Source organism: Scyliorhinus canicula, chromosome 9, assembly GCF_902713615.1.
Source record: "Scyliorhinus canicula chromosome 9, sScyCan1.1, whole genome shotgun sequence".
Lineage (NCBI taxonomy): Eukaryota > Metazoa > Chordata > Chondrichthyes > Carcharhiniformes > Scyliorhinidae > Scyliorhinus > Scyliorhinus canicula.
Window position 1 is genome coordinate 64,288,052 of NC_052154.1, and position 25,980 is coordinate 64,314,031.

At 46.3% G+C, this 25,980-nt stretch overlaps 1 protein-coding gene across 1 annotated transcript in view; it reads left to right on the forward strand.

Moving 5' to 3' along the window:
• Nucleotides 1–25,980, forward strand: part of carmil2 (capping protein regulator and myosin 1 linker 2) — a 231,602-nt gene that overhangs the window by 126,961 nt on the left and 78,661 nt on the right. Inside the window, 9 exon segments of the mRNA XM_038805993.1 lie at nucleotides 3,816–3,925; nucleotides 9,338–9,415; nucleotides 12,583–12,659; nucleotides 14,666–14,770; nucleotides 17,227–17,296; nucleotides 22,628–22,709; nucleotides 22,789–22,885; nucleotides 23,768–23,822; nucleotides 25,558–25,730. Coding sequence (XP_038661921.1) covers nucleotides 3,816–3,925; nucleotides 9,338–9,415; nucleotides 12,583–12,659; nucleotides 14,666–14,770; nucleotides 17,227–17,296; nucleotides 22,628–22,709; nucleotides 22,789–22,885; nucleotides 23,768–23,822; nucleotides 25,558–25,730 — 847 coding nt within the window.

Consider the following 25,980-nt stretch of genomic DNA (forward strand, 5'->3'; position numbering starts at 1 on the left):
GAACATGACAGTGTTTGGCATTTGGAAGTAAGTTGCAAAAAGGCTTTATTCTGTGCTATAGTTACTCCAATCCACAAATCTAAACTCGGGAGCCAATGGGCTGGATTCTCTGCAGCCCCACGTTGAAATGGAGTTTGGCGCGGGGGCAGAGAATTGGCTTTTACGCCCGAAACAAGCGGTCCGCAGAGAATCGCTCTCCCACGAGTCACGTCGCGCGGCTGGGGGGCCATTGCCAGAGGCCCTCCCAGCAATGCTTCAACCCTGACTGGCCGAGTTCCCGATGGCGTGGTTCTAACAACGTCTGGTCGGTCGGGACTCTCGCGCGGCAGCTGTGGACGCAGTCTGCTGCCGCCCTGGTCGGGGGGGTTGGGGTGCAGCATTGGGGGGGGGGGGGGGGGGAACAGCATCGGGGGTGCCTTATGGGCAGCTGGGGCAGTGATTGTGTGGTTCAGATGAAGCAGCAAGGGTCCGATCAGGGGATCTTCTTTATGCTGATGGTCCACGTCGCCATGGCGCTCGGCACGAATGCTGGAGGCCGTCACCGTGCACATACGTGGACTCGGAACAGGAAGTGCGGGGGACTGTTTCCGCAGCCAAAGCTGCGTGAAGCTCCCGGGTCCCTGCTAGCCCCCTGCAGGTGAGTGAATTGCTCTCTTTTTTTTCAGGAAAGTCTGGAGTAAAACGGCAGCGTTTTTACACCGGCGTGGGGACATAGCCCCATTTTTGGAGAATCCAGCCCAATATGTTCAAGCCACATGCTTTTTTCTGTCCTCCTCAGAAGTGAATGCTGGGCAGGGATCGGTGGGGGTTGGGCAGGGGTCAGTGAGGGATGGGCAGGGGTCAGTGGGGGCTGGGCAGGGGTCAGTGGGAGATGGGCAGGGATCAATGGGAGATGGGCAGGGAACAATGGGGGTTGGGCAGGGTTCAGTGGGGGCTGGGCAGGGATCAGTGGGGGTTGGGTAGGGGTCAGTGGGGATGGACACAAATCAGTGGCTGTAGCAGAGTCAATTAGATGTACAAGCAGCTTGTAACTGAGTGACAGAAAGAGTCCTCAGTCATACACCTGAGCCTGGTCAATCCTCACCTGCCATTAACACACACACACACACACACACAGATATTTTCCCAGCGATGCTCACTGGCTAGTGATTTGGAAAAGGTCATGTTCTCCAATTGATACTCATTTGTATCGTATTTCCAGAGAATTTTCATCCTCCAGTCATAACTTCGGTGCACGATTGGCAGAATTCGAAGAGAACTGGAACAAATGACTCTTTTTGACCATCTGTGCTGTTTTGGAAAGAGTTCAATTAGTCTCTGTGTCAACGGAATGTGTTCATTTAGAACTTACTGCTCAATGGGAATAGTTCAGTTACAGATTACAACCTGGAGAAAATGTTGAAATGTTAAATTGCTGGCCCAATGGGAATGGCTCAGTTATAGATTACTGCCTCAATGGGAAGAGCTCAGTTATAGATTACTGTCTCAATGGGAATGGCTCAGTTATAGGTTACTGTCTCAATGGGAATGGCTCAGTTATAGATTACTGTCTCAATGGGAATGGCTCAGTTATAGATTACTGTCTCAATGGGAATGGCTCAGTTATAGATTACTGTCTCAATGGGAATGGCTCAGTTATAGATTACTGCCTCAATGGGAAGAGCTCAGTTATAGATTACTGTCGCAATGGGAATGGCTCAGTTATAGATTACTGTCTCAATGGGAAGAGCTCAGTTATAGATTACTGTCTCAATGGGAATGGCTCAGTTATAGATTACTGTCTCAATGGGAATGGCTCATTTATAGATTACAGTCTCAATGGGAATGGCTCAGTTATAGATTACTGTATCAATGGGAATGGCTCAGTTATAGATTACTGTCTCAATGGGAGTGGCTCAGTTATAGATTACTGTCTCAATGGGAATGGCTCAGTTATAGATTACTGTCTCAATGGGAATGGCTCAGTTATAGATTACTGTCTCAATGGGAATGGCTCAGTTATAGATTACTGTCTCAATGGGAATGGCTCAGTTATAGATTACTGCCTCAATGGGAAGAGCTCAGTTATAGATTACTGTCGCAATGGGAATGGCTCAGTTATAGATGACTGTCTCAATGGGAATGGCTCAGTTATAGATTACAGTCTCAATGGGAATGGCTCAGTTATAGATTACTGTCTCAATGGGAATGGCTCAGTTATAGATTACTGTCTCAATGGGAATGGCTCAGTTATAGATTACTGTCTCAATGGGAATGGCTCAGTTATAGATTACTGTCTCAATGGGAATGGCTTAGTTATAGATTATAGTCTCACTGGGAACGTCTCAGTTATAGATTACTGTCTCAATGGGAAGAGCTCAGTTATAGGTTACTGTCTCAATGGGAATGGCTCAGTTATAGATTACTGTCTCAATGGGAATGGCTCAGTTATAGATTACTGTCTCAATGGGAATGGCTCAGTTATAGATTACTGTCTCAATGGGAATGGCTCAGTTATAGATTACTGTCTCAATGGGAGTGGCTCAGTTATAGATTACTGTCTCAATGGGAAGAGCTCAGTTATAGATTACTGTCTCAATGGGAATGGCTCAGTTATAGATTACTGTCTCAATGGGAATGGCTCAGTTATAGATTACAGTCTCAATGGGAGTGGCTCAGTTATAGATTACTGTCTCAATGGGAAGAGCTCAGTTATAGATTACTGTCTCAATGGGAATGGCTCAGTTATAGATTACAGTCTCAATGGGAATGGCTCAGTTATAGATTACAGTCTCAATGGGAATGGCTCAGTTATAGATTACTGTCTCAATGGGAATAGTTCAGTTATACATTACTTTTGTAAAATAAATTTAAAGTGCCCATTTCTTTTTTTTTTCAAGTAAGGGGCAATTTAGCATGGCCAATCCATCTACCATTCACATCTTTGGGCTGTAGGGGTGAGACCCAGGCAGACATGGGGAAAATGTACAATCTCCACATGGATTGTGACCCGGGGCTGGGTGCCTGGTTGCTTGGGTGCCAGCGACACTGCCAGAGTGACAGACTGACAGGATGCCCGGGTGGCAGGTTTGTACTGCCAGAGTTTGGGCTGGGGGGACCTTGCCAATTGGATGCTGGTGAGGGGGCGTTCCCAGGGGCCTCGACATGTTGGGGTATGAGAGGGTGTCAGTAAAGTGGGGTGGCCTGAAAGTGGGTGGAAGGCCAGGGCTGCTGCTCCAAATTGACGATTGATGAACAACCGTTCCTGATGGCATAGACAGCTCGCCAGCAGAAATTACTCAAATGTTGCCTCGCGGAGCGAAACTCACCAAGGCCAAAATAAACGGCAAAGTGCCGTGGAATAGTGGGGTGATTCTCGGCGCTGCAGCCTCCACGAATCTCCCACGCCAAACGCACCCGACAACAGACTTTGTTTTAAGTCCGCTGAATTGGACTCCATATGAGCGGCACGTAGCACAGTGGTTAGCACTGTTGCTTCACAGTGTCAGGGTCCCAGGTTCAATTCCCGGCTTGGGTAACTGTGTGTGCAGAGTCTACATATTCTCCCCGTGTCTGCGTGGGTTTCCTCCGGGTGCTCCGGTTTCCTCCTGCAATCCCGAAAGATGTGCTGTTAGGTGAATTGAACATTCTGAATTCTCCCTCAGTGTACCCGAACAGGCACCAGAGTGTGGGGACGAGGGGCTTTTCACAGTAACTTCATTGCAGTGTTAATGTAAGCCTACTTGTGACACTAATAAAGATTATTATTATTACATCTCTTGTTGTTATTCCCTTTGTCTGCAATAGCTATTCACCCTCTCTCTTTGCCTTTTCAGGTCTGAACTCTTTGGCTCAGTCCTTTATTGCTAATGAAACTTTTGCATCCTCTCTTGTTCACCTGGACCTCTCTGGAAACCCTGGGATTTTAGCTGCTGAGAATACCTGTGTAAGTGAATTTTGAAGATATTTTGTAATGGGATGTTGGTTAAGTCAGCATTTGTGGCCCATCCATAATTCCCTTGAACTGTGAAAAGTTAAGATTCAACCACATTGCTGTGGGCTCTGGAGTCATACGTAGGCCAGACCAAGTAAGGACCCAAAAGGGCAGAGTGAACCAGTTGGGTTATTATGACAAACAATTCTAGTTTCACGGTCACCATTATTGAGACTAGCTTTATATTCCAGATTAATTAATTAAATTTAAATTCCACCAGCAGCCTTGTCTTTTCTCATCTGGGCTATAAAGCATTGGATCAAAGAACACGGACAGGATTCTCTGACCCTCCGCGCTGGAATCGCGCCTGGCGCGGGTGCGGAAAATAGCCGTTCATGCCGGAAATCCGTCGCAACGGCGCTTCCGTGATTCTCCACGGACCCACTAGACCAGCACGCGCGGTCAACGCAGGGCTGGAACAGGCCCCCGCGGCGATTCTCCACGGTCAACCGGCCGAACTCCCGCCGGCGTGGTTGACACGTGGCACTACCCGGCGGGAACTGGGACTCGCGGTGGCGGTCCTGGTTGGGGTGGGTGGGTATCTGACTCCAGGGTAGGCCTCAGCAGTGGCCAGGCCCGTGATTTGGGGCCTCCGATCGGCGGGCCATTGCGATCTGGGAGGGACCTACCTTCCCCCGCGTGGGCCCGCTGTGTGGCTCCACCATGTCGGCGGCGCCCGCGCCGATGTGGGCCACCAGGTGCATGCGCAGCTGCATGGTCTGGCTGACAGGGCCCCGCCGACACCAGAGCTGCGGGGCGCACGCTGGAGCTCTACTAGCCCCTTGGGAAAACAGAGAATCACCCCGGACCTTCGAGGAAAACGTCCGGAGTGATTTGCGTCCGTTTTCCAGCGGGTGTGAGGACATAGGGCGCGATTCTCCCAGACAGGGAGAAATCGTAAGGCTGGCGTCAAATCCGGGCGGGTTTGACGCCAGCCTCCCCCTCCCCGACCGGGAACCGATTCTGATCCCCGGTCGGGGCTAGTATGCCGCGGCCGTGAACTCCGGCATCGCGGGCTTAACGAATTTCGTTAAGCCCGCTTGCCAGAGTTTGCGCCGGCTGACGCGTCACATGACGTCAGCCGCGCATGCGCAGATTGGAAGACTCCAACCCGCGCATGCGCGGATGATGTCATCGCGCATTTGCGCAAAACCCGCGCATGCGCGGGCCGGGATGCCCCTCAGCCGCCCCACGAAGTGATACAGCGGGGCAGCGGAAGGACAAAGAGTGCGCGGGAATCGGACCCGCTGCCCGCGATCGGTGGGCACCGATCGCGGGCCCATGGCACCCTTGGCACGGCCGTGGTACTGCCGTGCCAATCGGTGCCATGGTTTTCAAAATCGGGACTTTACGGCCGTTTTTACGAACGGCCAGACCAGGTGTGTTTGCCGTTCGTAAAAACAGCCGTAAAGGGCTTGGACTTCGGCCCATCGGCCAGCTGTGAATCGCTGCGGCAGCGATTCGTGTCGGGAGTCGGGCGTGGGGGGGGGGGGGGGGGGGGAGAATAGCAGGAGGGCGTCAGACTAGCGTGGCCGTAAAAATTTACGAACCCCGCTATTCTCCGCACCGTCGTGAGTGCGGAGAATTGCGACCATAGTCTCCAGAAGGGAGAATCCCGCAACTTATATAAGATCATAGGTACGTGGAAACAGGAGTCGGCCATTCTGCCCATTGAGCCTGCTCTGCCATTCAAACAGATAACGCTATCTACATCACATGCCATTTTCCCCACTATCCCCTTATCCCGATGTCAATAGTATCCAGAAATCTATCTATTTCTGTTTGAATATCCTCAATGATTGAGCTTCCACAGCCTACAAAGGTTCATCACCCTATAAGTGAAGAGATTCCTCCTCCTTATTTATTTAAATGGGTTGCCCCTTATTCCAAGAATGGCAACTCAGCGCACTATTAATAATGAACTTAGTTTCAAAAGGTGGGAATCACTAATTGGTACAATGAAAGTTGAAACTGGTAAACTTTCAAGTTCCTGTTTATACAAAGTTTTTGCTCAGTTCCAAACAACTTCCTTCTCAAAAGACATTCTCAGATCACTCCCAGTTCCAGTTTACAAATGCTAGGTAAATATTGGGACTAACGTTTCTCCTCAGCCAAATTTGTCCAGCTTGTTTGCAAACTGATGTCCAACTTTCCACATTGATTTAAGCCGATCTGCTTGAAAGTGAATGGGAGTAATGTTGACTCTGTGTGATGGTCTAAAATGGATGACAGCAAATTGACAACCCATGTTACATATTTCAGGACCTCTATTTTCACCCCGAATGACTAATAACATGCTGCACAAAACCACACTGAATAATTCAACACAAAATCTATAGATGTTCTGATAGTTTCCAGGAAGAATTAGCCTCAATTAACCATGGATGGGAAAATAGATCAACGCACCATCTACAAGCTTGATCAGCGCCCTTTGTAGAAGTCTATGTTTCTGGCTCAAGCTTTCTCTATTGTGCGTTTGCTAGATTTTGTAGATGATTTTCTCAGTTGAATTTGTATGCTAATTGAATAAACAGAGAACCAATTCCCATCACCTCTCTGCAGGATCAGTTAAAATCCACAGTTTATCATTTTCAATTGCTGAGCAGTGGAAGGCATTTTGAAACCTGAGTGATTATTGCAGAAAATCCGCACCTGAAACAGCAAATGGTGATTTTTTTTTAAAAGTCAGCAAAACAGGTTAGCAGTAGCATTATATTGTGCATTTCATGTTGCTGTGAAGCGTATTTGTATTCACAGTTAACTGTAAAGTGTACAGGGTAACTGTAGCTGACCCATGTTTCAGTTTTGGGACTGAGACAATCCCCAGTGTTTGATGCACTTTAGCAAATCTCCTTGTTGATCTGTTCCATCGCCTGTAATTATCATTAAAGAAGTGACAGAGTGCTCAGCTTCCTACCAACATGAGAAGCGTTACTGGTTGGCAGAGCTCCGTGTCCGCATGACTCAATGATTTCTTAAGAGTCAAATCTCCCTGCTTGCTTCGCGCCAGGTATTTTAGCAAGAGGGTGGATGTCAACGAGCAATGTGGTGTTTCTGTGTGTGAACAAAGACAATTTGTAAGCAGAGAGAGCACTGGTTCATCAAAATAATACCAGGACTTAAAGGATATAAGATGAGGACAGGTTGCATGAACCTGGCTTGCATTCCCTTGAGTTCGGAGAGTTCAGGGTTGTAAGAACGTTAACCACGGTTGACTGTTTGCCCATCAGATGGCAAATTTAAATTCTTACAATGCGCTGGCTCTTGATGCACTGGCTGAGCTTGTGGATGAAAGAACCAAACAACACAGCATGATCAAGGGACTGAAGACACATAATAAAACCCTGATGCACTGAGTGTGATTATAGCGTTGGCAGTTAACATTCTCAAGAACCCTATAGCCGAGCAGGCAGTTTCTAGAAGTCAAGAGCGATCACCTTGAACCTAGGAACCAGGTTGTATTACTTGTCATTTAACGTGGTCCAAAGACAGTTGTACTATAATACTGCAGTGAGTCAATATTTATGTAATCTTGTTATTGATAACCTTTCGGACCTGAGTCCTGCAGATGTTATTGTTGAAAGGATTGACAACTCTCTGTTGCGACAGTAAAAGGAAATAAATCCGTGAGAACAGTAGGGAAGCCGACAATACAGTATAATTACCTGCTCTCAGTTCACATCACTGTCAAACCAGGTACCTTTCGTCACTTAGTACTTCCGCTGTGACAACTGCATTGGAAAACACTTGGTTCTGGCCTTACAATTACTTAAACACACCTCTGAATTGAAAGGGTACTGGAGCATTTTAATTGACACTGATACACTGCATCAGTGTCATCAAAGGGTCCAGAGGAGGTTCACAAGAATGATCCCTGGAATGAAGAGCTTGTCGTATGAGGAACAGTTGAGGACTCTGCGTCTCATTGGAGTTTAGAAGGATATGGGGGGATCTTATTGAAACTTACAGGATACTGTGTGGCCTGGATAGAGTGGACATAGAGAGGATGTTTCCACTTGTAGGAAAAACTAAAAGCAGAGGACACAAAGTCAGACCAAAGGGACGATCCTTTAAAACAGATGTGAGGAGGAGTTTCTTCAGCCAGAGGGTGGTGAATCTGTGGAACTCTTTGCCGCAGAAGGCTGTGGAGGCCAAATCACTGAGTGTCTTAGAACATAGAACATAGAACAGTACAGCACAGAACAGGCCCTTCGGCCCTCGATGTTGTGCCGAGCCATGATCTTTATAATAGTAATAATAATAGTCGCTTATTGTCACAAGTAGGCTTCAATGAAGTTACTGTGAAAAACCCCTAGTCGCCACATTCCGGCGCCTGTTTAGGGAGGCCGGTACGGGAATTGAACTCGCGCTGCTGGCCTTATTCTGCATTACAGGGCAGCTGTTTAGCCCACTGTGCTAAACCAGCCCCTTAAGACAGAGATAGATAGGGTTTTGATCAATAAGGGGATCGGGGTTATGGAGAGAAGGCAGGAGGATGAGAAAAATATCAGCCATGATTGAATGGCGGAACAGACTCAATGGGCCAAGTGGCCTAATTCTGATCCTATGTCTTATGGCAGGGGTGGGCAAACTTTTCCGTGCAAGGGCCACATTCAGAAATTCACAATTTTAAAGGGCCGCATAGTATATTAAGTAAAGTAATTACTTCACCCGGTTATGATTCTGGGCGCTTCATATAGAACATAGAACAGTACAGCACAGAACAGGCCCTTCGGCCCTCGATGTTGTGCCGAGCAATGATCACCCTACTCAAGTCAATGTATCCACCCTATACCAGTAAGTAACCCAACAGCCCCCCCAAATTTTTTATTTTTTTTTAATGACTTGGTGGGCCGCATAAACACCTTTGGCGGGCCGTAGTTTGCCCACTCCTGTCTTATGGTCTTATCATTATGCCCAGCTTTGAAACCACACCTAGGGACCCGTCTAATGAGTTCAGCCTTCACAATAATCAATCTGAACTCTATTTAGGCAAAAAGCAAATAAAGGAATACAATGTTTTTTTAAGCTTAAAGATTTAGCCTATGATTAATATTCACAGTTTTGAGGATCAGTTAACTCAGTTGTCTGGACAGCTAGTTCCGTAAGGCGGAGTGACGCCAACAGTGTGGGTTCCATCACCATACTGGCTGATGTTCTTCATGAAGGCCCACCTTCTCAACCTTTCCCCTTGCCTAAGGTGTGGTGACCCTCAGGTTAAATTACCGCCAGTCAGCGCTCAAAGGGGAGAACAGCCTATGATCCCCAGGGGCTGTGGTGACATTTATTTTATCACTTAAACATGACTTGACATTTCAGGCAAAATGTTTACAAACTTGGCTTCTGCTTTCTTTTTTGTGTCAGAATTTTTATAATTTCATTTCTCATCCGAATGCCCTGGCTCACCTTGATCTGGCTGGTACAGACTGTGCCCTGGATTCTGTAAGTATTGCACTCTTTAGATTCAGCTCTCTAACATTATTCCTAAATTCCCCGGACTAGGTAATGGCTGTCAGCTTCGTCTCTGTAGTAGTTCCAGTCTTATTTCAGGAGCTGGCCGTTTCAAAACTCTACACAACGTAATACATTTGTTTCTGATGTGAGTAGTAGTGTATTATTTTTTCCAAATGATTATTTTTCCTTCATTGGAATGAGGGGAAGGAGATAAATGAAGATGCTGTTAACGTACAAAACCATAGAACATAGAACATAGAACGATACAGCGCAGTACAGGCCCTTCGGCCCACGATGTTGCACCAACATGGGAAGTCAAAAACTAAAGGCCATCTCACCTACACTATGCCATTATCATCCATATGCTTATCCAATAAACTTTTAAATGCCCTCAATGTTGGCGAGTTCACTACTGTTGCAGGTAGGGCATTCCACGGCCTCACCACTCCTTGCGTAAAAAACCTACCTCTGACGTCTGTCCTATATCTATTACCCCTCAATTTAAGGCTATGTCCCCTCGTGCTAGCCACCTCCATCCGCGGGAGAAGGCTCACACTGTCCACCCTATCTAACCCTCTGATCATTTTGTATGCCTCTATTAAGTCACCTCTTAACCTTCTTCTCTCTAACGAAAACAACCTTAAGTCCATCAGCCTTTCCTCATAAGATTTTCCCTCCATACCAGGCAACATCCTGGTAAATCTCCTCTGCACCCGTTCCAAAGCTTCCACGTCCTTCCTATAATGAGGCGACCAGAACTGTACGCAATACTCCAAATGCGGCCGTACCAGAGTTTTGTACAGCTGCAACATGACCTCATGGCTCCGGAACTCAATCCCTCTACCAATAAAGGCCAACACACCATAGGCCTTCTTCACAACCCTATCAACCTGGGTGGCAACTTTCAGGGATCTATGTACATGGACACCGAGATCCCTCTGCTCATCCACACTGCTAAGAATTTTACCATTAGCCAAATATTCCGCATTCCTGTTATTCTTTCCAAAGTGAATCACCTCACACTTCTCTACATTAAACTCCATTTGCCACCTCTCAGCCCAGCTCTGCAGCTTATCTGTGTCCCTCTGTAACCAAAACGACGGATATTCCTTCACACCGCTTATTCACAATTTTTTTTCCATTCCCCTCTGTCTTTCCACCCCCCTCCCCACCCTGACACTCACTCCTGTCTTTCGGGTGAAAATTTAAATCGTGGTCCCACGTAGAACATAGAACATACAGTGCGGAAGGAGGCCATTCGGCCCATCGAGTCAGCACCGACCCACCTAAGCCCTCACTGCCACCTTATCCCCGTAACCCAATAACCCCTCCTAACCTTTTTGGTCACTAAGGGCAATTTATCATGGCCAATCCACCTAACATGCACGTTTTTGGACTGTGGGAGGAAACCGAAGCACCCGGAGGAAACCCACGCAGACACAGGGAAAACGTGCAGACTCCGCACAGACAGTGACCCAGCGGGGAATTGAACCTGGGACCCTGGCGCTGTGAAGCCACAGTGCTAACCACTGTGCTACCGTGCTGCCCTCAGGTGGGCATGAAAGATCCCAGGGCAGTATTTTGTAGAAGAGCAGAGGAATTAATGCTGGTGCCCTGGCCCTCAATCAATATTACAACAAAACAGTTTATCTGGCCTTTATCACATCGTTGTTTGCAGTACACTGTGCACAAATTAACTGCCGTGTTTCCTACGTTACCACATTACTTCAAATGTTCTTCATTGACTGTAAAGCATTCTGAGACATCCAGTGGTCAAGAAAGAGAGCTATATGAATACAAGTTAAGTCTTTCTTTCTTTGTGTACCTAAAGAATTGGATGGCTAACTTGCTCCCCTTAACCTCCACCAATTGTTACTGCATGTGCATTGCCAGGAGGCCTATAGCTGTGACCTGGGGACAATCCCCTCCCACCTTGTTCTGTTGTCCCCTGCCCCTTATGTCCCACAACAGCAACCTTCAGATTCACAACTTTGCGTTTGAGGCATTCAACATGTGCTCGTTGTCCCCTCCCCTCATACGTTATCATCAAAAACTGTTCAGTTAGCCTATTATCTCATTGCTGTTTATGGGATCTAGCTGTGTACAAATTAAGGTGCTGCATTGTCCTATATTGAAAATGCTGTGAAGCCCTGTGGGACATCTTGGGGTCATGGACGATGCAAGTTCGCTCTTTCTTTCTCCCCGATCTTTGTTGAAGTGCATGAGGCACCAACAGATGGCGCCAGCACATCACCTCTATAAACTGGCATTACCTTCAAAGCAGTGGGATCATCAGACATATATTTCAGCTTTTTGGCAGTATTTAGAAAGTCAAATTCATGAATATCATTTAAGTATCTGTCAGAACTCGGGTAAAACTGTGATACATCCAGAGGGACACCTTTTCCTGCTTCCTATTTCCTGGTGAGGAGGCTGCCTTTGGGGACACTGATGTGTGCAGGTGTATGGCTGTGCCCTCATAGAACATAGAAAACATACGGTGCAGACGGAGGCCATTCGGCCCATCGAGTCTGCACCGACCCACTTAAGCTCTCACTTCCACCCTATCCCCTCACTTCCATCCTATTCCCGTAACCCAATAACCCCTCCTAAACCTTTTGGACACTGAGGGCAATTTATCATGGCCAATGCAGCTAACCTTTTTTTTAATAAATTTTTTTCTAAGTTCAGAGTACCCAATTATGTTTCCCAATTAAGGGGCAATTTAGCATGGCCAATCCACCTATCCTGCACATCTTTTTGGGTTGTGGGGGTGAAACCCACGCAAACACGGGGAGAATGTGTAATGCAGCTAACCTGCACATCTTTGGACTGTGGGAGGAAACCGGAGCACCCCAGAGGAAACCCACGCAGACACGGGGAGAATGTGCAGACTCCACACAGACAATGACCCAGCGGGGAATCGAACCTGGAACCCTGGCGCTGTGAAGCTACAGTGTGCTGCCCTTGAAAGAACTTATATGGGGAGAAGCAGTTATATATCAATAAGCGAGGAACTATGACAGTAATTACTATGTCAGAATTTGAGACGTCAAAAAGTCCGATGATGTTATTTTATGTCATAATAAATTGAAATCCATCACAATTTTTATTCTGGTTTTCCATGGCTGATTTTCTGTCTGTCCCTCTTTCAGCTTTTTGAGGCACTGAATCGTGGGTGTTGTACACATCTGACCTCTCTAATCCTCAACCGGAATGTATTTTCCCACAAGTAAGTACCCGCCTATTGGAGTGAAACGAGTTGAAATTCTTTCAGATTTCCCTATAGGCTGATGCAGTGGGAATCATGACTGACACAAACATAGACCCCAAATCATTCAATTTCACATGGCCCCGATGGATTCCGATATCTTCACACAAGTTGGAGCAATGTTTAAAACCCAACCACATGGTAGCTCCCAATTAGACTTTAATTAAAAGCCTGTGTGAAATCACAGCGATTAAATTGAAGAAAACTCACTTTTAATTCCCTAAATGTTGAAGCAAATGAAAGGATCCTGATGATTAGAACCGAGTGGTGGGACTGATGTATGAGGAGGGATTGAATCGGTTAGGAATGTATTCGCATTCAGATGGAATGAGGGGGGATCCCATAGAAATATATAAAATTCTCAAAGGACTGAATAGGGAAGATGCAGGAAGGATGTTCCCAATGATGGGTATGTCCAGAACCAGTGGTCACAGTCTAAAGATACAGGGTAGACCATTTAGGACACATGAGGAGAAATTTCTTCATCCAGACAGTGCTGAGTCTGTGGAGATTGTTACCACAGGAAGTAGTTAAGGCTAAATGTTTTCAAGAAGCAGTTAGGGCAAAGGGAATCAAAGGATATGGGGGAAAGCGGGATTAGGGTATTGAGTTGGATGTTCAGCCTTGATCATAATGAATGGTGGAGCAGGCTCGAAGGACCAAATGGCCTCCTCCTGCTCCTATCTTCTATGTTTCTATACTTCTTCGCCCTCTCACTCTGACGCTCTTCGCCCCCTCACTCAGACTCCTCATACTCTGAGTCATCACTCCCTCACTCCAACGCTCTTTGCCACCTCATTCTGACGCTCTTGATCCCCTCACTCAGTCTTCTCACACCCTGACTCATCACCCCCTCACTTTGACTCTTCCCCCTCCCGCTGACACTCTTCACTCCCTCACTCTGACACTCTCACCCCTTCACACCAACATTCCTCGCCCCTTTACACCAACACTCTTCACCCCCTCACTCTGAAACTCTTCAACCTCTCACTACAAAACTCTTCATCTCTCACTCCAAAACTCTTCACCCTCACTCCAAAACTCTCACCTCTCACTCCAAAACTCTTCACCTCTCACTTCCAAACTCTTCACCTCTCACTCCAAAAGTCTTCACCCCTCACTCCGAAACTCTTCACCCCCTCACTCTGGATCTTCATTCCCTCACTACAACATTCTTGACTCCCTCACTCTGACTCTTCACCCCCTCTATTTGAAACTTCACTCCATCACTCTTCACTCCCTCACTCTGACACTCATCACCCCATCACTCTGAAATTCTTCACCTCCTCACTCCAATATTCATCACCCCCTCACTCTGACTCTTCCCTATCTCACGCTAGCTCTTCACCTCCTCATTCTGACTCTTCAGCCCCTCACTCTGAGTTGTCTCTCCACTTTGAATCTTCACTCCCTCACTCTGAATTTTTACTCCTTCACTTTGAATCTTCACACCCTTGCCCTGAATTTTCATTCCCTCGCTTGGAAACTTCACTCCCTCACTTTGAATTTTCACTCCCTCACTCCAACACCCATCACCCCCTGAATCTGACACTCTTCCCCTCAGTCTGATACAGTTCACTCCCTCACTCCGACACAATCCACCCACTCACTCTGACATCCTCACTCCATAACTCTAACAGTCGTTGCTTCCTCATACCAACATTCCTCACACCCTCACTCTAACCCTCTTCAGCTCGCCTACCTCCAATGGACATGTGTGGTTTCGTTGATAAGCTTCCACTGAATTCTGCCTGATTTTCGGATCCTATCTTTGTTGTGGTTGAGTTTCCACCTGCCACTCTGCTTTAGACTGTTGTTGCCAAGTTATAAAATCTGCCCAATTTTCATTTGTATTGATTTCTCTAATCCGAATTCCAGTATTTCTATCTGGCTTGCAAGTTGAAGAATCGATCACAGTTTGTGTGGTTCAATACACGTTACAGTCAGTGCAATGTCTTCTCTTTCAGGAAAATTCGGGAAGTCCCTCTTTCACTGAAGCAGTTCTTCAGCAACTGTTCGTCATTAAAGTTCATTACACTGTCTGGTATTAAGCTGCCACTGGAAGGTGTAAGGTATGTTTCAGCGATCAGTAAAGCTTCTGAAACGTGTCACTGTAATAAATGTCTAAATTATTGTGAAAGCCATCATTCATTTTACAAGTATCTCTGCCTGGTGGTAATAGCACAATACAATCAGTGCAGTGTTCCTGAGTGTGACTGGGGAACAGACAGCTGACTGGGGCTGAAGAACTGTTAAATTCTGAGGGCTGGCTCTGCACTAGTTTTCTTTATAAGCTTAATTAAAGAGAGACAGCAGCAAGGTTGGAGAGAGTACAGCAAAGTTCAGGACAGTCACCCACCCAGCAACTCTCCTCTGCCAAGAGTCCCCTTCTTGTGCTCAGTGCTCGTTCACTCCCCTGTCAGGAAATCCTGTCAGGTAAACATCACCAACAATCTGTCCTGGTCCACCCACGTCGGCACTATGACCAAGAAAGCACAACAGCACCTTTACTTCCTCAGAAAATTAAGGAAATTCAGCATTTCCATGACTATTACTAATTTATAGATGTACCCAAGAAAATATCCTATCTGGCTGCATCACAGCCTGGTATGGCAACTGCTCGGCCCAAGACCGTAAGAAACTATAGAGAGCCATGAACACAGCTCAGTCCATCACGCAAGCCTGCCCCCGAGTTCTTTGACTCTGCCTGCACCTCCCGCTGCCTGGGGAAAGCAGGCAGCATAATCAAAGACCGCTCCCACCCAGGCTTTCGCTCTTCCAACCTCTTCCATGGGGCAGAAGATACAAAAGTTTGAGATCATGCACTAACAGATTCAAAAACAGTTTCTTCCCCGCAGTTACCAGACTCCTGAATGGTCCTCTTATGGACTAAACTGATCTTTCGAAGCTTCTTCTCTACAATTGTAACACTATATGCTGCACCCAGTGTCTTATGTTTATGTATTTATATTGTGTATTTATTTATTTTTAAATTTAGAGTACCCAATTAATTTTTTCCAATTAAGGGTCAATTTAGCGTGGCCAATCCACCTACCCTGCACATCTTTGGGTTGTGGGGGTGAAACAAGGGGAGAATGTGCAAACTCCACACGGACAGTGACCCAGAGCCGGGATAGAACCTGGGACCTCGGCACCGTGAGGCGACAGGGCTAATCCACTGCGCCACCGTGCTGCCCTACATTGTGTATTTATAATATGTCCTATGGAGCGATCTACCTGGACTGTCCGCTGAACAAAACTTTTCACTGTACCTCGGTACACATGACAATAAATAAAATAAAATCCCCTCACCCAGCACTTCCCCCAATCCTGCCAAACACCCTACATTCCTGCCCAGCAACTCTCCCTGTCCATGTCCCTCCACAGGTGCCCAACATTCACTCTCTCCTCTATTCCAAAATGATGCCATCAAATTCTGGTATCTTCCACCAGAGGAATTACCACAATAATTGAACTCAAATCAATCAGGGAATCAACTAAGGTACGTATTGCAAAATGTGGCACCCATTCTACTGACATCAGAATAATAGGAACATCTGACAAGGAGCTGGTCAGAAATAGATGAACTAATCCATCAAATCCCATTTCATCCTGCCTTGGGATGCTTTCTGAACACAATCATCACCCGACCTCATTCAAATTCAGCCATCGCCTCAAGAAAACCAAAAAAAGAGAAGAAAATTGGAGGTCAAATTTAGGAATAAGCTAAAATTGCAATGTGACTACCAAAGGCAATCACTCAAATTACAGGGTGAATTTAACAGGGCAACAGATGACCCACCACCTGCTGTCAGCACTCTGCTGACTGAAATCCAGCTACTTTGCGGTGATGATATGCTGGGGCGGCCTTAATTATTTGAGAGTGGGATTCCTGCCCCCATCAGGGAGGAAGTGCAGCCCTTGAGGCTTGCCAGGCTATCTGATCGGTTGGTCACTCTGTAGTCCCAGCAGTGCCAAAAGAGAATAGTGGCCACTACTGGGACTACAAGCAGTCCCTGGGAAGGAAGAAGATGCCCCTGGATTCAAAGGTAAAAAGGTCTGGATATTTTGGGTAGCCAGAGATTGAAGACCATGGTGCTGGGGGAGGGGGGGATTGTGTTTTAGAGGCTGTGCTCCCACTGCCGCTCACGTTGTCAAAGCTGCCCAGGTGGGCCCTTTCTCCTGCAGGCCATAAAGTTGCAGTAGATGAGGAATGAGGCCCTTAACTGGTATTTAGTTGGCCATGTAAGAGCCTCAATAGGGCCGGTGGTCTGCTGACGCTTACTCATCCTCCCTTAATACGGGGGGACAGGTCAGGGGTGGCATGTTTTGGTAGGCTGGCCATCTGTTTTATTTTACAAGCAGTCCCACCCCCCACCCACCTTCAAATACTCTGCTGTAAAACTCACCCCCAGGAGATATTTTTAATAACACCCCCGCTGTTACCTCCGACCGTGCTTTGATTGAGTCAATATGATATTTGATGCTAGGTTTTTTTTGCAAATAGTCTTTCTTTTTAACTCTGCAGAGCCATTCTTCAGGGCCTGGCTTATAACGCTCACATCTGTGACGTACATCTGGACCTTAGTAACTGTGAGGTAATGAATAGAAAACTGTGCTATCAGACCAGGATCCAGTACTTCCTATAGAGGTTCCATCCAACCATTTTACTTTTGTTAGAAAAAGGCTTTTTAAAAATCTTGACCCAAAAGCTATAAATGTGTGGTCAACTTTGCCAACAATTGTAATATTTATCATTGACTCATTGAATTTGCACTTTGCTTTCAATGAAGCAATTCACAGGTGTGAAGGAGAAAATCATTAAAACAACAGAATAAAATCAGTATGATGGGGTTCTACAGGGATTAGTGCTGGGTCCTCATCCAGTTCCAATCTCGTTAAATGTGCTGTCAGCGATAGCTATGAATGTAAGTTGTGAGGAGGACACAAAGAGTCTTCAAAGGGTTATAGAAAGGCTTATTGAGTGGACAAAAATTTGGCAGATTTAGTATAATGCGAGAAAATGAGAGATTTTTCACTTTGGTGGGAGGAATACTGAAGCAGAATATTATTTATATGGAGAGAGATTGCAGAATTTAGCAGTACAGAGGGATCTGGGTGTCCTCAATCATGAAGTGCAAAAGGTTAGCATGCATGTACAACGTGTAATTAGAAAGGGAGATGGAATGGTGGCCTTTGTTACAAAGGGGATGGAGTATAAAAGTAGGGACGTTTTGATACAACTGTACAGGGCAATGGAGAGGCCTCGTCTAGAGTACTGAATTTTGATGTCCTTCCTTGCAAGGAGGCAGTTCAGAGAAGGTTCACTAGGCTGATTCCTGGCATCAAGGGGTTGTGTTCTGAGGAAATGTTGAGCAGGTTGAGCCTGTACTCGTTGACATTTAAGAAGAATCAGAGGTGATCTTATGGAAACAGGTAAAATTCAAAGGGGTCTTGACAGGATAAATTTTGAAAGGATGTTCCCCTCCTGGGGGAACCTGGAAATAGGAGACAGTTTATAAATAAGAGGTCACTTATTTAAGGTGGAGATGACAATGAATTTCCTCTCTGAGGGTCGCTAATCCTTGGAATTTTCTGCCATAGAAAGCACTGGAGGTTGGCTCATTGAATGTATTCCAAGCTGAGTTAGACAGTGATGTGATTTGATCGACAAGGGAATCGAGGGTTATGAGGGACAGGCAGGAAAGTGGAATTATGTTCCGATCCAACGGGCTGGATATCATGCTTCAGCAATACACAAGCCCGGTTTCAACCACACCTGGAGTTAATGTCAGCAGTTCTGATAATCACTCCTTCGGAAGGATATATTGGCCTTGGAGGGAATGCAGTGTAGATTTATCAGAATGACATTTGGATTCTTTGCACAAACTAATAATGTATTCCCAGCAATTTTGAAGATTAAGGGGTGATTTGATCAAAGTTTTCAAGATCTTAAAAGGAGCAGATATAGAACAGATGGGGGGCCGATAGGGAGTAGATGGAGAACAGAGGGAGTAAAGCAGGATGGCAGAGGGGGATAGCGGGAAGGAGAGTGAGGGCAGAGGGCGAGTGAGGGCAGAGGGCGAGTGAGGGCAGAGGGCGAGTGAGGGCAGAGGGCGAGTGAGGGCAGAGGCGAGTGAGGGCAGAGGACGAGTGAGGGCAGAGGACGAGTGAGGGCAGAGGACGAGTGAGGGCAGAGGACGGGTGAGGGCAGAGGACGAGTGCGGGCAGAGAGTGAGGGCAGAGAGAGGGTGAGGGTACGGAGAGCGAAACTATTTGTGCAATTTGAGGAGTCTAGGTCTCAGGACACAGCTTAAAATTTGAGCCAGACATTTGGGAACACTTCCACACATAAAAGGGTTGTAGAAGTTTGGAACTCTCTTCCACAAATAGCAATTGATGCTAGCCGGTCAATTGTTAATTTTAAAACAGAGATGGATAGATTTTTGTTGTTGAAAGGTGTGAAGGTAAATGGGGAAAAGGCGGGAAAATGGAGCTCGGTCACAGCTCAGCCATGATCTCACTGGATGCCTCAACAGGCCCAAAGGGCTGTATCACCTACTTGTGTTCCTACATCCTATTGACATTGATCCAACAACCAAACAGCCCATGTACCTAACTAGGAGGCCTGTCTGTGATGGGGTTGCAGATCCTTAACTTATTTCATAATACATTTGAAAAAGTAACGGATCCTTTTTCAAGAGGTTGGCGAGTCAAATCTCTTCATGCACAGCCCTGGAGCAACATCAGGGGGATGGGAACCTAAATTGTAGTCCCAGTGTACAGGATGTTGAGAGTAGTGAGGCCAGGGATAGGGTTAAAAGTTCAAAAGAGGGCACCGGCAAGCAAGACGCTGGTTTGAAGTGTGTCTACTTCAACGCCAGGAGCATCCGGAATAAGGTGGGTGAGCTTGCAGCATGGGTTGGTACCTGGGATCTCGATGTTGTGGCGATTTCGGAGACATGGGTAGAGCAGGGACAGGAATGGTTGTTACAGGTTCCAGGATTTAGATATCTCTGTAAGAACAGAGAAGATGGTAAAAGAGGGGGGGGTGTGGCATTGTTAATCAAGGAAAGTATTACGGCGGTAGAAAGGACGTTTGAGGACTCGTCTACTGAGGTAGTATGGGCCGAGGTTAGGAACAGGAGAGGAGAGGTCACCCTGTTGGGAGTTGTCTATAGACCTCCGAATAGTTCCAGAGATGTAGAAGAAAGGATTGCAAAGATGATTCTTGACAGGAGCGAGAGTAACAGGGTAGTTGTTATGGGGGACTTTAACTTTCCAAATATTGACTGGAAATACTATAGTTCGAGTACTATAGATGGATCAGTTTTTGTACAGTGTGTGCAGGAGGGTTTTCTGACACAGTATGTAGACAGGCCAACAAGGGGCGAGGCCACATTGGATTTGGTACTGGGTAATGAACCCAGCCAGGTGTTAGATTTAGATGTAGGTGAGCACTTTGGTGATAGTGATCACAACTCGGTTATGTTTACTTTAGCAATGGGCAGGGATAGGTATATACCGCAAGGCAAGAATTATAGCTGGGGGAAAGGCAATTATGATGCTATTCGGCAAGATTTAGGATGTATAGGATGGGGAAGGAAACTGCAGGGGATGTGTACAATCGAAATGTGGAGCTTTTTCAAGGAACAGTTACTGCGTGTCCTTGATAAGTATGTACCTGTCAGGCAGGGAGGAAGTTGTCGAGCAAGGGAACCGTGGTTTACTAAGGAAGTTGAAGCACTTGTCAAGAGGAAGAAGAAGGCTTATGTTAGGATGAGACATGAAGGCTCAGTTAGGGCACTTGAGAGTTACAAGTTAGCCAGGAAGGACCTAAAGGGAGAGTTAAGAAGAGCGAGGAGAGGACACGAAAAGTCGTTGGCGGATAGGATCAAGGAAAACCCTAAGGCTTTCTATAGGTATATCAGGAACAAAAGAATGACTAGAGTAAGATTAGGGCCAATCAAGGATAGTAGTGGAAAGTTGTGTGTGGAATCAGAGGAGATAGGGGAAGCGTTAAATGGATATTTTTCGTCAGTGTTTACACTGGAGAAAGACAATGTTGTCGAGGAGAACACCCAGGTTCAGTCGACCAGGCTAGATGGAATTGAGGTTCAAAAGGAGGAGGTGTTATCAATTTTGGAAAATGTCAAAATAGATAAGTTCCCTGGGCCAGATGGGATTTATCCTAGGATTCTCTGGGAAGCCAGGGAGGAGATTGCAGAGCCTTTGTCCTTGATCTTTATGTCGTCTTTGTCGACAGGAATAGTGCCGGAAGACTGGAGGATAGCAAATGTTGTCCCCTTGTTCAAGAAGGGGAGTAGAGACAACCCTGGTAATTATAGACCTGTGAGCCTTACTTCGGTTGTGGGTAAAATGTTGGAAAAGGTTATAAGAGATAGGGTTTATAATCATCTTGAAAAGAACAAGTTGATTAGCGATAGTCAACACGGTTTTGTGAAGGGTAGGTCATGCCTCACAAACCTTATTGAATTTTTTGAGAAGGTGACCAAACAGGTGGATCAGGGTAAAGCGGTTGATGTGGTGTATATGGATTTCAGTAAGGCGTTTGATAAGGTTCCCCACGGTAGGCTATTGCAGAAAATAAGGAAGTATGGGATTGAAGGTAATTTAGCGGTTTGGATCAGTAATTGGCTAGCTGAAAGAAGACAGAGGGTGGTGGTTGATGGCAAATGTTCATCCTGGAGTTCAGTTACTAGTGGTGTACCGCAAGGATCTGTTTTGGGGCCACTGCTGTTTGTCATTTTTATAAATGACCTGGAAGAGGGTGTAGAAGGATGGGTTAGTAAATTTGCAGATGACACAAAGGTCGGTGGAGTTGTGGATAGTGCTGAAGGATGTTATAGGATACAGAGGGACGTAGATAAGCTGCAGAGCTGGGCTGAGAGGTGGCAGATGGAGTTTAATGCGGAAAAGTGTGAGGTGGTTCACTTTGGAAGGAGTAACAGGAATGCAGAGTACTGGGCTAATGACAAGATTCTTGGTAGTGTAGATGAACAGAGAGATCTCGGCATCCAGGTACATAAATCCCTGAAAGTTGCCACCCAGGTTAATAGGGCTGTTAAGAAGGCATATGGTGTGCTAGCCTTTATCAGCAGGGGGATTGAGTTTCGGAGCCACAAGGTCATGCTGCAGCTGTACATAACTCTGGTGCGGCCGCACCTGGAGTACTGCGTGCAGTTCTGGTCACCACATTATAGGAAGGATGTGGAAGCTTTGGAAAGGGTTCAGAGGAGATTTACTAGGATGTTGCCTGGTATGGAGGGAAGGTCTTACGAGGAAAGGCTCAGGGACTTGAGGTTGTTTTCGTTAGAGAGGAGAAGGCTGAGAGGTGACTTAATAGAGACATATAAGATAGTCAGAGGGTTAGATAGGGTGGACAGTGAGAGTCTTTTTCCTCGGATGGTGATGACCAACACGAGGGGACATAGCTTTAAATTGAGGGGTGATAGATATAGGACAGATGTCAGAGGCAGTTTCTTTACTCAGAGAGTAGTAGGGGTGTGGAACGCCCTGCCTGCAACAGTAGTAGACTCGCCAACTTTAAGGGCATTTAAGTGGTCACTGGATAGACATATGGATGAAAATGGAATAGTGTAGGTCAGATAGGCTTCAGATGGTTTCACAGGTCGGCGCAACATCGAGGGCCGAAGGGCCCGTACTGCACTGTAGTGTTCTATGTTCTATGTTCTATCACTGCTGTGATATGTGGGAGTGTCCCAGAGGGAAAGACAATCACCCACAGGTTTCACTCCCTCCCTGTGGGATGAAATGATTCCCAGTTATTATTGCCTTTGTTGGATGGGTCATGTGCTGGGTGGCAGGGCGCGTCCTGTCTCAGGTACCCGTTGACAGAATATTTGCAGCATTTTTGAACCAACATCTTCACTTTGTTTCTCTTGTAGCTGAGATCAGCAGGTGCCCAGGTGATTCAGGACCACATCATCGATGCCAACTCTATCAGCAGCCTGGACCTATCAGACAATGGTAGGTGACTCTCCACAGAGGCTTTTTGACTGGGACAAGGGGATGGGTGTGTTTAATTTCTCCTTTTTGCCTTTTACAGGGTTTGACTCTGACATGGTGACGCTGGTCTTGTCAATCGGAAGAAGCAAATCCATCCGACACGTGGCACTTGGCAAGAATTTCAATATAAAGTCAAAGTAAGTTGAGACACACCGACAAGTTCACATGGGGTGAAATACTGCAGCTGCTGCCAATCAGAAATAAAGACAGTTAACGGTGGAAATGCTCAGCCTGTCTGGCAGAATCTGTGGAGAGAGAAACAGTGTTACCGGGCAAGATTTTGCTGCTTCCCAGTTGGTAAGATTGGAGGTTGGTGGCTGGTAAATGCCAGGGAATCACTCCGTGATATTGTTCCACTGTCAAGGAAGTTTCCCATTGACAACAGCTCAGTGCCCGCTTTGTGGGGGGGGTGGGGGTGGGGGTGGAATGTGGCCAATTAAAGGCCTACGTGAGGGCTATCTTCCCACCAGGTTTGAGGACTCTGGGTCTGTAGTCGTTAGAGTTTAGAAAGATGAGGGGGGATCTTATTGAAACTTACAGGATACTGCAAGGCCTGGATAGAGTGGAGGTGGAGAGGATGTTTCCACGAGTGGGAAAATCTAGAACCAGAGGGCCCAGCCTCAGACGGAAGGGATGATCCATTAAAACTGAGATGAGGAGGAATTTCTTCAGCCGGAGGGTGGTGAATCTGTGGAACTCTTTGCCACAGAAGGCTGTGGGGGTCAAATCACTGTGTGTCTTTAAGACAGAGATAGATAGGTTCTTGATTAATAAGGGGATCAGGGGTTATGGGAAGAAGGCAGGAAAATGGGGGTGAAAAAAATATCAGCCGTGATTGAATGGTGGAGCAGACTCAATGGGCCAAGTGGCCTAATTCTGCTCCTATGTTTTATGGCTTTATGGTCTAAATCAATACAGTGGTGCAGGAACAGGTCAAAACATGTTTGTCTTCGATGGAAAAAAAGAGCATTTGTGCCCATGTCTTGATTAGCTTGAATCACCTGTGTTCATATTTTCAGAGCCTTGGCTGATGTTCTTCACAGGATTGTCCAGCTCATCCAGGATGAAGAGTGTGTAAGTTTGTTATCAAGAAGTAAAATAACTTAAGTTAATACAGGGAAATAAAAACAGAAAATGGTGGACACTTAGGGCGGGATTTACTGACCATCCCACCGTGTGTTTTTTAACGGGGGAGGCGGCCAGCCAACGAGATATACCGGTCTTGTTGCTGTCAACAGGATTTCTCATTGACAGCACCCCTCATCGCTGGGAAAACCATGCGCCGGCGCGGGACTGAAATTTCCTGCTGGCGTGAACAGCCAGTAAATCCCGCCCATAGTAAGTGGCCCAGTATTTGTGGAAAGAGAAATAGAGTTAACAGTTTAAGTCAACAACCTTTTGACAGAACAAGATGACGTTAAGTATTTAATGGTTTATAAGTCAATGCAGAGAAGGGTGCATGGAGGGGGAGGGGGGTGCGGGGGAGGGGGATAATGATCAAAATGGATGGTCTGTGATGGAGTAGATGGCAGGGATGATTGAATAACAAAATAAATGATGGTGCAAAGGAAAAGAGGGCGGTGATGGGACAAAAATTGGATTTTGGGTGTACAGGAGGGGCAAATGGTTAGGGCTAAACAATTAGCAGCACCTTCCCCCATAGCAGTGGCTATGATCTTAAATTTTTGGACTCAATGCTGAGGCTGGGAGATTGTAAAGTGCCCCATCGAGAGAAAACACTTTCAGAAGCAAAATAATGCAGTCGCTGGAAGACCAACATTAAAAATGGAAAATGCTAGAAACACATAGCAGGTCGGGCAGGAGTTGTGAAGAGAAACAATTCACATTAACATTTTACATCAATGGCCTTTCTTCGGAACTGGTGGAAGTTATGGATGTAATATGTTTCAAGCAAGTGAAAAGAACAAAGGAAAAGGTGTGTGACAGGGTGCTGGACAGGATAGATTAAATGGGAAAGGTTCCATGGTACAGAACTGATGGAAACTCCCAGATCTGAAGCGTTAGCTGTTCCTCTGTCCACAGATACGGCCAGAAGATCTGTGCATTTCCAGCTTTTTCTGTTTTTGTTTCTACTTCTTCAGCTCGTGTTAATCTGATACAGTGATATGCGCTGAAGTTACCATTGCCAGTTTGGATCCTGATAGAATCACAGTTTGAAAGGAACTTTTCAGGATCTTTGCTGCAAGCTCCAGTTGCAGGTTGATGATATCATCCAGCAAAGATATTACAACAGTTTATAGTTAAAACAAAATCCTACATTTGGGAGGTCCCAATCAAAGCTTTGATTTGAGTGGTTCAGCAGGGTCAGCTTCCAGACACCTCAACTCACAGGTCAGATTCGGAATTGTTGGCTAAATTTCACACAAATTCAGATCGTTTGGAAATAGCCAATTTAGGGACAGATTTTAGAAGTCATTGTTATCTGAGTCAGCAGTGCGATCTGGGTTGGCGCAGTGGTGTGGAAAGGTCCATATTTTGATTAGTTACTCCATGGAGCGTAGACAGAAGTTGTATCCCAGATTCCTCACAGAGTGAGTGTCTAATCTCCACACTGCTGCTGCAGGGAGTCAAATGTGGAGGGCAGGTGCCACTTGCCATGGGGAGAGTGATGTCTTCTCTTCACAGCTGCTCAAGGAAGGTGCTGGCTGTAACTCACAACAACCCTAGTTGTTGTCGCTTTTCACTGATGTGGATCGGGGGGGGGGGGCAAAGAAAATGCAAGGGGACAAAATGTGATGAATGTATCTCAATGTAACTTTTAAAAATAATTTCTTGCTTTCTCTTTCAGCCCCTGCGGTCACTGTCGGTCGCTGATTCACGATTAAAATCTGGAACCAACGTTCTTATCAACGCTCTGGGCAGTAACACCTGCTTGAAAAAGATTGATATCAGTGGCAATGCTATGGGGGACACGGGAGCAAAGATGCTGGCCAAAGCTTTACAGATTAACACAAGCCTCGGGTACGTGTAGTGTGTGTTTAATATGTGTCATATCACAGGGAGTCCATGTCACATTCATGAATATCAGCAGCCGATGGTTTCACACACCTCAATTCTTGTACAGCACTCAGCCATGGAGGAGGCCAGTGCTCGGGTTAAAGTATGATGGATGGTGGCTTTTCCACCCCACCTTGTACCGGCAATATAGTCAAGGCAGGCGTGATCCCAGTATCTGACATACATCGACCACATCATTTCCCAGTAATTAAAT